Source organism: Oryctolagus cuniculus, chromosome 12 (assembly GCF_964237555.1).
Source record: "Oryctolagus cuniculus chromosome 12, mOryCun1.1, whole genome shotgun sequence".
NCBI lineage: Eukaryota > Metazoa > Chordata > Mammalia > Lagomorpha > Leporidae > Oryctolagus > Oryctolagus cuniculus.
Genome location: NC_091443.1, coordinates 118,168,424 through 118,182,645, shown reverse-complemented (window position 1 = coordinate 118,182,645; position 14,222 = coordinate 118,168,424). Strand labels below are relative to the sequence as shown.

The 14,222-nt window shown below is 41.7% G+C and overlaps 1 protein-coding gene across 5 annotated transcripts in view; it reads left to right on the top strand.

Annotated features, from left to right (window-relative positions):
• The window catches only part of LOC138844788 (zinc finger protein 568-like), a 52,770-nt gene that overhangs the window by 27,373 nt on the left and 11,175 nt on the right, over positions 1-14,222 (top strand). For 2 of the 5 annotated variants that reach the window (XM_070054832.1, XM_070054833.1), the window contains exons 3-4: positions 4,398-4,598; positions 9,690-9,754. The exons of 2 other annotated variants lie outside the window; for them this stretch is intronic. In XM_070054832.1, the coding sequence (XP_069910933.1) occupies positions 9,710-9,754 (45 nt within the window). In that variant the 5' untranslated portion in view covers positions 4,398-4,598; positions 9,690-9,709. The remainder of the gene's footprint in view (positions 1-4,397; positions 4,599-9,689; positions 9,755-14,222) is intronic. One more of the 5 variants, XM_070054835.1, reaches the window with a different exon arrangement.

Here is a 14,222-nt window from a genome sequence, read left to right as displayed (position 1 = left end):
ATTTATTTATTTATTTGAATTGCAGATTTACAGAGAAAGAGAGAGAGAGATCTCTGCTGGTTCACTCCCCAAATGACTACAATGGCCAAGGCAGGGCTAGATTGAAGCCAGGAGCCAGGAACTTCATCCAGGTCTGCCACATGGGTACAGGGATCCAAGCACATGAGCCACCATCCACTGCTTTCTCAGGCTCATTAGCAGAAAACTGGATCAAAAGTGGAGCAGCCAGGACTCAAACCAGCACTCATATGGGATGCCAGTACTGCAGGCAGTGGCTTAACCCACTAAGCCACAGTGCCTGTCCCAAAACAATTTTTGGTTTCTGTATGATAGCCATACTAACTGGGGTGAGGAGAAATCTCACTGTGGTTTCTATTAGCATTTCCCTGATGGCTAGTGATCCTGAACATTTTTCATGTGTCTGTTGGCCATTTGAATTTCTTCCTTGGAAAAATGCTTGTTAAAACTGCCTGTTAATATAACAGGAAAAGTGCCTGTTGCTCATTTCTTGAATTGGATTCTTTGTTTTGTTGTTGAGCTCATAGAGATTTTGGAGATTTTTACTAATAGTTTGTGAAGATTTTCTTGCATTCTGTCAGTTGCTTCCTTAGTTGCAGTTCAGAAGCTTCTTAGCTTGATATAATCTCCTTTGGCTATTTTTCCTTTTATTGTCTGTGCTTCATGGGGCCTTTTTCCAAAAGTCTTTGATTATGACAATGTCTTGCAGAGTTTCCCTGATATTTTCCCCTAGATTTAGATGATTGATCCAATTACAGTTAATTTTTGTACAAGTTGCAATGTGGGGATCTTGTTTCCTACTACAGTGTGAAGAACAAATTTTCCCAGCACTATTTTTGAAGATCGTCCTTTCTCCAGAGATTGCTTTAAATTTGTTTGTCACAAACTAACTGGTTTTAGATGTGCAGATTAATTTTCAGAGGTTCTATTCTGTTTCATAGGTCTACATGTCTTTTGGCATGCCAATAACAAGCTATTTTTATTATAACTGCCCTGTAGTAGATCTTGAATTCTGGAAGTGTGATGCCTCCCTCTTTGCTTTTATTAAGATTGCCTTGGTATTTCATCCCAATTTTAACATCATTTTTTTCCTAACTCTGAGAAGAATGTTGTTGATATTTTGATTGAGATCACATTGAATCTGTAAATTGCTTTTGGGGGACTGGCACTGTGGAATAGTAAGTTGAGCCTCTGTGGCATTGGCATCTCATGGATGCCAGTTTGGGTCCCAGCTGCTCCTCTGATCCAGCTCTCTGCTCAAGGCAGAGGAAGATGGCCCAAGTGCTTGGGCTCCTGTATCCACATAGAAGATGAGGAGGAAGCTTCTAGCTCCTGGGTTCAGATCAGCCCAGCACCAGCCATTACAGCCATTACAGCCATTTGGAGAATTAACCAGCAGTTAGAAGACATCGCTTTCTGTCTCTCCCTCTCTTTGTCTATAACTGCCACTCAAATAAATAAATGATTGTAAAAATAAAATTAAAAACAATTTATTTTGGTAGTATGGGAATTTTGATATTAGTTCTTCCAATTTATGAACATGTATTTCTTTAACGTTTTGTGATTTTTCTTGTAAAGATCTTTCACACCCTTGACTAAATTTATTACAAGGTAATAAAAAATGTTTATGGTTATTGTGAATGGCACTGATCTGATAAGTTATTTTTCAGCAATGGCATATTTGTGTATGTAATGGTTATTGATTTTTGTGTGTTGATTTTATATCTTACAACTTTACCAAACTCTCTTATGAATTTCAATAATCACTTGGTGGAGTCTTTTGGTTTCCCAATATATAGGATCATGTCATCTGCAAACAGATTACTGGACTTTCTCCTTTCTAATTTTTTTTTTAATTTCTTTTACTTGAATTATTGCCATGACTAAAACTGTTAGTAGTGATGGAGAGCAACTGTGGTTTCAGATCTTAATGGAAATGCTTCCAAGATTTCCCATTCAATATGATGTTGTTGAAGATTTGTCATATATTGCCTTGAATGTGTTAAGGAATGTTCCTTCTATACCCAACTTGCTTAAGGTTTTTATAGTGAAAGCTTGTTTTTTACTAATACTTTCTCTTCATCTATTGAGATCATCATGTGGTTTTTATTCTTTAGTTTTCTAGTGTCACATATCACATTTATTGATTTGCATATGTTGAATGATCCCTGCATACCAGGGGTACATTCCACTTGGTCCAGGTAAATTATCTTTATGATCTGTTGTTGGATTTTTATTAGCTAGTATTTTGTTAAGAATTTTTTGCATCTGTGCTTCAGAGATATTGTTCTTTAATTCTCTTTCTCTATTGTATCATTTTCTGGTTTAGAAAATAAGGTGACACTGGCCAAATAGAAGGAGTTTGGGAATACTCTTCTCTTTCAATTGTTTTGAATAGCTTAAGAAGAATTGGAATTGGTTCTGTTTTGAAAGGCTGGTAGAATTTAGCACTGAAGCTATCTGGTCTTGGGCTTTTCTTTGGAGAGTTTTTGTTACTGATTCAGTATCTGTCTTGGTTTTTGTTTGTTTAGGTTTTCCAGATGTCTTCACGACTCAATTTTGTTATGTAGCATGTGTTTTGATTTCTTCTAGGTTTTCTAATTTGTTGCCCATTGCATGTGATGCCCACATTCTATATTGCAGTGCTAATCTAAGTTTTCAGTGTTCCACTTCCAAACCAGTTTCCTGCTTAATATCTCTGGGAATCATGGGGTAGTGGTTCAAATTCTTCAGTTCCTTTCACCTAAGTGCAAGATCTACTACTTATTAGGGGACTTGAGAGCCTGGTTCAGCCACAGCTTTTGCAGACATTTAGAAAGTGAACTAACATATGGAAGACCTCTCTGCCTCTCTCTCCTCAACCACTTTGTGTGTGTTTCTCTGTCTTTTTTAAAATAATTTTAAGTTATTTAATTCTTTATTTGAAAGTCACACAGAGAGAGAGAGAGAGAGAGAGAGAGAGAGAGAGACATAGAGAGATCTTCCATCATCTTGTTCACTCCCCTGGTGGCTCCAATGGCCAGTGTTAGGCCTTGTTGAAACCAGGAGCTTCTTCTGAGTCACCCATGGGGGTGGCAGGAGCCCAAGTGCTTGGGCCATCTTCCACTCTTTATCAGACCATTAGCATGAAGCTAAATCAGAAGTGGAACAAGTGGGACTTGAACTGGTGACTATATGGGATGCCAGTATAACAGATGGCAGCTTGGCATACTGCAGCACAACACCAGCCCTCTCTCTACCTTTCAAATAAACAGATCTTTAAAAAATAAATGAAAATGTTCTTAAGGAGGCAAAAGTCATCATGATTGAGCACTGAGGAATCTATTGAAATGATTACATTTTAAAAGATTTATTTATATATTTGAAAGGCAGTGTTAGAGTGAGAAAGGGAGAGACTGATCTTCCTTCTGGTTTGTTCTTCTCCAAAATGGCTGCAATGACTGGGGCTAGACCAGGCTGATCTCGTAAGATAGGAGCTTCTTCCAGATATCACATGGGTTCAGGGGCCCAAGCATTTGGGCAAGCCTTTGCTGCTTTCCCAGACACATTAGCAGGGAGCTGGATAAGTTTGGAGCATCAATATCTGTGACATCCTCCTTGCAGTACAAGGATATAGAGCCCATCTGGTGTCGCTCCCCGTCTTCGTGGAGGAACGACACAGGACCCTGCGCTGTTCTTTTGTCTGCTCGGCCCTCCCTGGGTTTGCTGCTGGTTCTTCCCGGGTTGGCTACCGTCCCTTCCACCTCCGTGGAAGGGCGGTTCCCCCTGCCACATTCCCCACTTCTGCGGGGGAGCGGCACACCGCCGGCCGGCTCTCTCGGGGGCTGCACAGGTGTTCCTTCAGATAGATGTTCCTCTTAGATGTTCCTGGTGCATGCCGTCTCTCTCCTCCTTTATAGTCCTCTTCCGCCAATCCCAACTCTGCTACCCACACGCCGAGTACGCTGCTCTCCTCCAATCAGGAGCAGGTCCTGCTGCTTATTGGTTGAACTGGAGGCAGCTGTGTAGAAGCTGCTTCTCCCTTCTCAGCGTCATATTGTGGGAGAGCAGATGCATAGAATAAGTCTTAATTCCAGTAACTCAGTCCAGTCCGGGTTGCTCCCCACAATCTGGGACAATTAACGTCCTATTTATGGGTGGGCCAAGTATAACAGCTTCCAACTCTCAAGGTTTGGACTAGATGGGTTCTGAGGAATTGTGATATAATGGATACTAATTCTTCACTCTTGGTTTAAGCTTTTGTTCGCAGATAATGGCTGTGACTACTTTGGGTCTCTGGATTGTCATCAGTGAAGGCATCCGGATTAACAGTAATGAGATCAACAGTCAGCAAAATGGTGTCCAGCTGAACTTAAATGGTTTTTCTTTTTTATCATTAGAATAGTGACCTCCTGCTGTACCCTGGCATCTGGACATAGACAGCAGACATTGGAAGCCATCCCCTTTGCCAAATGGAGTATGCCAAGTTTGGGTCCATCATCTATTAAGGAGGTCTTAGTAGCCATTCTCATGTTTTACTGTTCTATATCCATGGCCAAAGTCCTACTAGATAACAAGGTTTGGAGAATCACAGGCTCAAGGTATGTAGGTGACTATTTTTCCAATATAGCACAATTAATAGAAATCTAATTTAATTTTACTGGCACATAGCAAGGTTCCAAGAGAGGTTATTCCTTGCATCACAGCCCTTGAGAAGTAATGGATATCACAAATGATCCAGAGAATTTAGAAGGCATATGAGCTCCACAAGTGAAGAAGTCACTGAGAGCACTAAGGATAGTGCCTACAGAATTCAATTTGACTTTTCATTGGAAGGGGGGGCCATATAAGCTGGGCTGATTTGTAGCATCCATGACAATTAATTTTTTAAATGAGGCATGCATTGCACCAAAACCCAGGAAGGACTAAAAGGTATTAGCATTGTATGTTCTTCACAAGTGTGTCAAATAGTCTCATAAAGGGAAGAAGTCATCAATGTGATATATTCTTGTGCTCCTGATAAAAGCTGGGTACAGTTAAATTCTTTGCAAAAATTATGTTTGATGGCCAAGTCAATGAATGCTCATGTATATCCTAGAAAAAGAGTCTTTTCAAAGTGAAGGCAAACTAGACTGAGGAGCTGTTGGAAAAGCTTTCAGCAAAAACACATTTGCCACTTTTTTTTTTTTTTTGGACAGGCAGAGTGGAGAGTGAGAGAGACAGAGAGAGAGGTCTTTCTTTTGCTGTTGGTTCACCCCCCAATGGCCGCTGCGGGCAGTGCATCGCACTGATCTGAAGCCAGGAGCCAGGTGCTTCTCCTGGTTTCCCATGTGGGTGCAGGGCCCAAGGACCTGGGCCATCCTCCACTGCACTCCCGGGCCACAGCAGGGAGCTGGCCTGGAAAAGGAGCAACTGGGACACCAGCACCCCGACTGGGACTAGAACCCAGGGTGCTGGTGCCGCAGGTGGGGGATTAGCTCTGTGAGCCATGGTGCCAGCCAACTTATAGTATGTTTCTTTCAAATGTATTTGCCAAGCCAGGAATTAATGAGGAATTGGAATATTATGTGAGCACTTCATGTGGTTAGACAAGTTTTATGTATCCTCGCTGTATCCTAAGAGGTTGATTTTCCAGCAAATTTCTTCCTAACGGAGGTGTGCACTGTTTTACAGGGAAAGTAGCTTCATCAGCCCGTGATGTCAACAGGGAAAGATCATGGAAAGTCTCCTTTGTTTTCCTTCTCAGCATATGCCATTGCGACCACTCCCACCATCTTTAGAGAATTTCTGGTCCTGAAGCTGTCCTCATATTGCTCAAGGACTGTGTGATTGGTTTCTATGTCTGTGAATGTTAGTGTGGGGGTAAAAGGAACTTTGGAGAGCAGGGCAGGTTCCTGTCTCTTGATGGCATAGGTGCAGTTGTAGATTGGAGGCATTATAATCTCTTTTAGGTACACCCTATAGACCTTGGCTGGTTCAGGAAGGGATACCAGTGGTAGATCCTTAGTTCCAAAGCCATGGAAGGAATAAATAATGTTGGATTTTCAAGGATTTTTTTTTTTTTGGTCAGAAGATGAGGGGCTAGCGCTGTGGCTCAGTGGGTTAGCGCCCTGGGCTGAAGTGTCAGCATCCCATATGGGTGCTGGTTCTAATCCCGGCTGCTCCTCTTCTGATCCAGCTCTCTGCTGTGGCCTGGGAAAGCAGTAGAAGATAGCCCAAGTCCTTGGACCCCTGCACCCATGTGGGAGACCCAGAAAAAGCTCCTGGCTCCTGGCTCCTGGCTTCAGATTGACACAGCTCAGTTGTGGCCATCTGGGGAGTGAACCAGCATATGGAAGACCTCTCTCTCTGTCTCTACCCCTTTCTGTAACTCTGCCTGTCAAATAAATAAAAATAAATCTTTTTTTTTTTTTAAAAGAAGATGATGTGTCTGACAGAAGACCAGTGGGTCTCCAGCAATACAGAAAGGGGTTCTAAAATTTCTGTAGACAACTAGTCTCATACAAGATGGCCATGGGATGGAGATGGGTATTCAGACCACTGGAGCCGAATTGTATATGAGCTGAATGTAGGTTGCACCTCTGTCACTGTTTACTCATCTTTAAGATGAGTATAGCAACAATACTAGTGAAATGTCTTTACTGTGAGATGTGTGCATGCTGACTTACACTGTGTTGCAATTGCATTTATGGGATTTCTGGTGTATCTTCTTTAAATGAAGTTTCTCAATTCCTGCACTGTATAGCCTGCCCAGTGCTACTCATTCAAGGTTACAGAACTTATAGAATACATAGTTTCTGGGAACATGGAAGTTTGGGTACTGGGGGACAGTCCCATATCCTTTGGAAGTGAGAAGTTTTTATGGCATTTGAAGAAGGGAGCTCAATAAATAGGAATCTTTTCTAACAGAATACAACTTAATGCTCTCTGAGATAACACCTTCAGGCTCAGAGCAGAGACAAGAGTCATTAAAAAGTAAAGAACCTAGTTGCATGGTCCAAGCAGTTATGGATCATACTGACCAGAGTGAACAAGATATACTTGATATTACCTTACCTCATCCATTAGTTTTCAAAACTTGGTGGTAACAGAAGTTCTGGACCAGCATTCAAAAGAGAGTTGTGAGTGGATTAGAAAGACAGTGGTCTTAAGGGTGCAGCCTGGGGTGGAGGGATGACCTCTCCAATCTGAGAGTCACTATTTGCATTGCTTCCTACCACATGCCCATTACATCATTCCACTATCAGCATCTCTAGAAATGGAGGTCTGTAAAATCTAGTCTGTTATATACTTGGTACCTGGGCTATGCTTCTGCCCCCTGTATTCTTTTTCTCTTTAACTTTTATTTAATAAATATAAATTTCCAAAGTACAGCTTCTGGATTACAATGGCTTTTTCCCTCCCACCTGCAACCCTCCCACCTCCGGCTCCCTCTCCCATTCCATTCACATCAAGATTCATTTTCAATTCTCTTTATATACAGAAGATCAGTTTAGCATATATTAAGTAAAGATTTAAACAGTTTGCACCCACACAGAAACACAAAGTGTAAAGTACTGTTTGAGTACTAGTTATAGCATTAATTCACATTGAACAACATATTAAGTACAGAAATCCTACATGGGGAGTAAGTGCACAGTGACTCCTGTTGTTGATTTAACTATTGACAGTCTTGTTTATGGTGTCAGAAATCACCCTAGGCTCTTGTCATGTGTTGCCAAGGCTGTGGAAGCCTTTTGAGTTCACTGACTCTGATCTTATTTAGACAAGGTCATAGTCAAAGTAGAAGTTCTCTCCTGCCTTCAGAGAAAGGTAGCTCCTTCTTTGAAGGCCTGTTCTATCCATTGAGATATCACTCGCAGGGATCTTTCATTTAGGTTTTTATTTTTTTAATCTTTTTATTTTTTTATCCAGTGTGTCTTAGCTTTCCATGCCTAAAATACTCTCATGGATTCTTCAGCCAGATCCAAATGCCTTAAGGGCTGATTATGAGGCCAAAGTGCTGTTTAGGACATCTGCCATTCTATGAGTCTGCTGTGTATCCGGCTTCCCATGTTGGATCATTCTCTCCTTTTTAATTCTATCAGTTAATGTTAGCAGATACTAGTCTTGCTTATGTGATCCCTTTGACTCTTAATCCTATCACTATGATCAATTCTGAACTGAAGCTGATTAGTTTGACTAGTGAGATGGCATTGGTACATGCCACCTTGATGGGATTGAATTGGAATCCCCTGGCACATTTCTAACTCTACCATTTGGGGCAAGTCAGCTTGAGCATGTCCCAAATTATACATCTCTTCCCTCTCTTATCCCTGCTCATATTTAACAAGGACCACTTTTCAGTTAAAGTTCAACACTTAAGAATAACTGTGTGTTAATTACAGAATTCAACCAAAGTATTAAGTAGAACAACCAAAAAAAAAAAAAAACTAAAAGGGATAAAGTACTAAGTTGTACATCAATAGTCAGGAAAAGGGGTGATCAAGTCACTGTTTCTCAAAGTGTCCATTTCACTTCAACAGACTTCCTTTTAGGTGCTTGGTTAGTTGTCACCGATCAGGGAGAACCTATGGTATTTGTCCCTTTGGGACTGGCTTATTTCACTCAGCATGATGTGTTTCAGATTCCTCCATTTTGTTGCAAATGACCAGATTTCATTGGTATTGACTGCTGTATAGTATTCTATAGAGTACATGTCCCATAATTTCTTTATCCAGTCTACTGTTGATGGGCATTTGTGTTGGTTCCAGGTCTTAGCTATTGTGAATTGAGCTGCAATAAACATTATGGTGTGGACATCTTTATTATTTGCCAATTTAATTTCCTTTGGGTAAATTCCAAGGAGTGGGATGGCTGGGTTGTATGGTAGGGTTATATTCAGGTTTCTGAGGAATCTCCAGACTGACTTCCATAGTGGCTTTACCCATTTGCATTCCCACCAACAGTGGGTTAGTGTCCCTTTTTCCCCACATCCTGTCCAGCATCTGTTGTTGGTAGATTTCTGAATGTGAGCCATTCTAACCAAGGTGAGGTGAAACCTCATTGTGGTTTTGATGTGCATTTCCCTGATTGCTAGTGATCTTGAACATTTTTTCATGTGCCTGTTGGCCATTTGGATTTCCTCTTTTGAAAAATGTCTATTGAGGTCCTTGGCCCATCTCTTAAGTGGATATTTGTTTTGTTGTTGTGGAGTTTCTTGATTTCTTTGTAGATTCTGGTTATTAACCCATTATCTGTTGCATAGTTTGCAAATATTTTTTCCCATTCTGTCGGTTGCCTCTTCACTTTCCTGACTGTTTCTTTTGCAGTACAGAAACTTCTTAATTTGATGCAATCCCCATTGTTAATTTTTTTTTTTATTAAGAAGGGAAGTAATTCCACACGGCTGAGTGGAATTGAAGGCAGTCAATGTCTGAGCTCTGGCCCCTGTGGGTATAATATTCATCTGCTCTGTCCCAAGGACCACACAAAGGATCTGTTCAGTCCTCAGTGTAAGCTCAGATTCCCCTGCAGTCTTCCCCCGGGTTGCCAAGGTTACCAAGTTTTCGGCGTCTCCCAAGAGTACTCACATCTCAGAAACTCCATGAGTTCTCTCACACACCCTCAGTTTTTTTTTTTTTTCACAGTCACAGTTCATATGCTCCCACACATTCACTAGGTCCTAACCTCCTTTTATTTCTCCCCACCAGAGTCAGCACAGCTTTTATGTATGTCCAAAATGGTGCCTGCTCTTTGTCTTGCTCACCTTTGTAAGGTGAGTGGAGACAGAGAATCATGTCCATACTGGTCCCTTTTATTTTATTCTATTTTATTTTATTTATTTTATTTCTCTCTTTTAGTTAGCCTGGTAGACTTTCCCCCACAGGGTTTCAAGCCTCATTCCCTCTAGGCTCTTCCTGTGACTTCCCTGCAAATGTCTTGGGCTACTGAGGTTTTGCCTCACCTCCCTTTCCAGTGCTGGTGTGTAGACTCGGCAGCTGGGGTCCCAAGCCATGGGCACCCATGCCCTCCACGTAGGTCCACCATGTCCCACTAGTTCTGGAAGAGTTTCTTCTGCAGTTTTTTCCCCTAACTTCCCTGAAACTATAGTATCTCCACTTTTATTAAACTATTTTTTCCTGGACTATCAGTGTCCCTATTCCACCATCTTGGAGGACTCCTGCCCCCTGTATTCTAATAGTCCTTCCTGGTAGCTCAAGGAAGTTTTGCCAGGATCTCTGTAAAAAAGATGAAACAAATTGTATTTCAGGAGAAAAGTGCTTTGTGTAGTTTCACATGATTTGTAAATACCCAGCACCTTAACTTCTGTCTAATGTTCTCTATCTTGCCACACTTAATTAAAAAACATTTATTTTTCAGATCCATTTCAGAAATTGTCACCAGTTCAAATAGTACTGCTTTAGAAAACTTTCATGAGCATGTCTTCCCTTTTGCTACTAATGCTATGTTTTGAGTGTATGACTTCAAAAAACATATCATGAGGCTGGTGCTGTGGCACAGTGGGTTAATGCCCTGGCCTGAAGTGCCCACATCTGATATTGGCATGGGTTCAAGACTCAGCTGCTCCACTTCTGATCCAGCTCTCTGCTATGGCCTGGGAAAGCAGTAGAAGATGGCTCAAGTCCTTGGGTCCCTGCACCCCTGTGGGAGATCAGGAAGAAGCTCCTGGGTCCTGGCTTTGGTTGGTGCTGCTCTGGCCATTGCAGCCATTTGCAGAGTGAGCCATCAGATGGAAGATATCTCCCTCCCTCTCTCTCTCTCTCTCTCTCTCTCTCTCTGCATAAATTTCACTTTCACATAAATAAATACATCTTTAAAAAAAACAAAAAGCATATCATAAAAATTTTCCCATTTCAGTAATTTCTTCTTGAACAATATGCAATATACATGCAGCTACAGAAAATTACTGTGAACCTTTATCCTGCCTTCTGAGATAGTAAAATTATATTAAATTAGATTTCATATGATAATAAGCTTCTTAAAATATAAACCAAAAGAACACAATGAGCATATATAAGCCGAAATGTGAAGAACAACCTTATGGTCTCCAGATAATTTATTTTTATGAATCCCAGGACTCTTTTAGTATCAGCAGCTTTTCTAAGGTCTAATTGATAGGCAAAGACTTTGTTTATAGGAGCTTTTTTCTAAGTTTTTTAAAAAAATTATTTGAAAATATTGTATATAGAGGAGAGACCCAGAGAGATCTTCCTTCTGCTTGTTCACATCACAGATGGCTGCCTTGAGCAGGGCCAGGAAAGAATGAGGCCAGGAACCAAGATCTTCATCTGGGTCTCCCACATTGGTAGCATTTGCCCAAGTATTTGGATCATCTTCCATTGCTTTTCTCAGGCCATCAGCAGGAAGCTGGGTCAAAAGCAGAACAGCCAGAACATGAACCAGTGCTCATATGGGATGCTTGTATTGCAGACGGCAGGTTTACTTGTTTACAATGCTGGCCCTGCTTTATAGGAACTGCTAAATGAAATTTTGAAGTTGTATGCATTGTAGTTTGCATGTAATTCAACTTTCTTCCATACTTACTGATATATATCAGCATTTGATGTAGGACAAATCAGAAAACACAATGGCTTAACAAATAGCCATTTGATTTGCAGTTCTGACTCTGTGTTATGGGCTGTAGTCAGCTGGGCAGTTCCTATGATCAGTCCAGGAGCAGAAATGAGAGTTTAGCCATTTGGGGAACTGATTGAGGCTTCACTTAAGTGTCTGGGGTTTGTGGTGAATCTTGGCTACATATTATCTCTTTTTTTCTTTTTTTGACAGGCAGAGTTAGTGAGAGAGAGAGACAGAGACAAATGTTTTCCTTCCATTGGTTCACCCCCCAAATGGCCACTATGGCCAGCATGTTGTGCTGATCCAAAGCTAGGAGACAGGCACTTCCTCCTGATCTCCCATGTGGGTGCAGGGCCCCAGAACTTGGGCAATCCTCCACTGCCTTCCCAGGCCACAGCCGAGAGATAGACTGGAATAAGAGCAACTGGGTCAGAACCGGCACCCAAACTGGGACTAGCACCTGGAGTACCAGTGCCGTGGGCAGAGGATTAGCCTAGTGAGCCACAGCGCCAGCCTACATACTATCTCTTCAACAGGCAGGCCCCAGGGTTTTTCAGAAGATAACTGTCAGAAAAAGAAATCTGAGACGGGAAATACTTTACAAATTGTCTATTTCTGGGGCTGGTTCTGTGACACCACCTGTTGTGCCAGCATCCCATATGGGTGTCAGTTTGTGACTCGGCTGCTCCACTTCTGATCCAGCTCTTTGCTACAGCCTGGGAAAACAGTAGAAGATGTCCCAAGTCCTTTGGCCCCTGCTCCCTTGTGGGAGACCTGAAAGAAGCTCCTGGTTCATATCTTTGGATCTACACAGCTCCAGCCATTGCAGCCATCTGGAGAGTGAACCTGCAGTTCAAAGACCTCTCTTTCTCCTCCTTCTCTCCCTCCCTCCCTCCCTCCCTCCCTCCCTCTCTCCATCCCCCTTTCTCTCTTCTCTGCCTCTCCTTCTCTATGTAACTCTTTCATACAAATAAATATTTTAACAAATTGTCTCTTTCTATCACATTTACTGGTATCTCATTGGGTAAATCAAGTGAAATGGTGAAATTCAGGGTCTTTTTTTTTAAAAGATTTATTTATTTATTTGAAAGAGTTACACACACAGAGAGAGGGAGAGGCAGAAAGAGAGAGAGAGCTCTTCCATCTGCTGGTTCACTCCCCAGTTGGCTGCAATGGCCAGAGCTGTGCCAATCCAAAGCCAGGATCCAGGAGCTTCTTCTGGGTTTCCCACATGGGTACAGGGGCCCGAGGACTTAGGCCATCTTCTACTGCTTTCCCAGGCCATAGCAGACAGCTGGATCAGAGTGGAGCAGCTGGGAATCAAACCAGTGCCTATATGGGATGCCAGTCTGCAGGTGGCAGTTTTACCCACTAGGCCACAGTGCCAGCCCCAATCCAGGGTTTTGTGAAGGGATGAATTCAGGGAAAGGTGCTACTTGGAATCATTACTGGTAAAGTGCACTGCATTAAATATACATTATGTGCATTTGTTAACTTTCTTTAGTATAAACTTTAATAACAACATAATGTTTACCTCTGATAACCTCATTCATTTGAACACTCAACATTTCTTTTTACTTTTACATTATTATTTTACAAAATTTGTAGATAATGCTTTCGTTAAACCAATGATAACTTCTGTTTAATCTCTGCCACTTAATATAGGTGGGTGCATTTTCCTATGTATTTCTATTTTTACAGGTTTATTCCTCCACAGTGAAGCTGATGTTTTCTTGGTTAATGTATTTATTATTCTTTATTCATTCTATTGTATCCTTTTTCTCGCACTGTTCAGTGCAGAAGGAAACCAGAGGGTGTTTTTTTTTTTTTTTTTTTTTTAAGATTTCATTTATTTATTGAAAGAGTTGCAGAGAGAGAAAGTCTTCTATCTGCTGGCTCACCCTCCAAATTACTGCAAAGGCTGGAGCTCAGCCGATCCAAAGCCAAGACCCAAGAGCTTCTGGGTCTCCCATGCAGGTGCAGTGGCCCAAGGACTTGGACCATGTTTCACTGCTTTCTCAGGACATAGCAGAAAGCTAGATTGTAAGTTGAGCAGGCAGGACTCGAACCAGAACCCATATGGAATGTTGGCACTGCAGGCAGCAGCTTTACCCATTATGCCACAGCGTTGGCCTCCAGAGTTTTCTTTGAACTCCTGCCATTCACCTTCTCTCCCAGGTATGATTCTGGGTCCTCCACATCTTTCTAAGAGGAAAGAAAATTAATATATCACCTGTAAGTGTTTTTTTTTTAATTATTCCCCAGCTTGTCAGTACTCATTTTAGGTGTTTAATGCTAGTTTATTTATTTATTTTTTTAGATTTTTTTTATTTATTTGAAAGAGTTTCAGAGAGGCAGAGGGAGAGAGAGAGTCTTCCATCTGCTGGTTCACTCCCCAGTTGGCCACAATGGCCGGAGTTACACTAATCTAAAGCTAGAAGTGAAGAGCTTCTTCTGGGTCTCCCACATGGGTTCAGGGGCCCAAGGACTTAGGCCATCTTCTACTGAATTCCCAGGCCATAGCAGAGAGCTGGATTGGAAGTGGAGCCACTGGGACTTGAACTGGCACCAATATGGCATGCCAGCACTGAAGGCAGTGGCTTTACCTGCTATGCCACAGTGCCAGTCCCAGTATACTAGTTAAT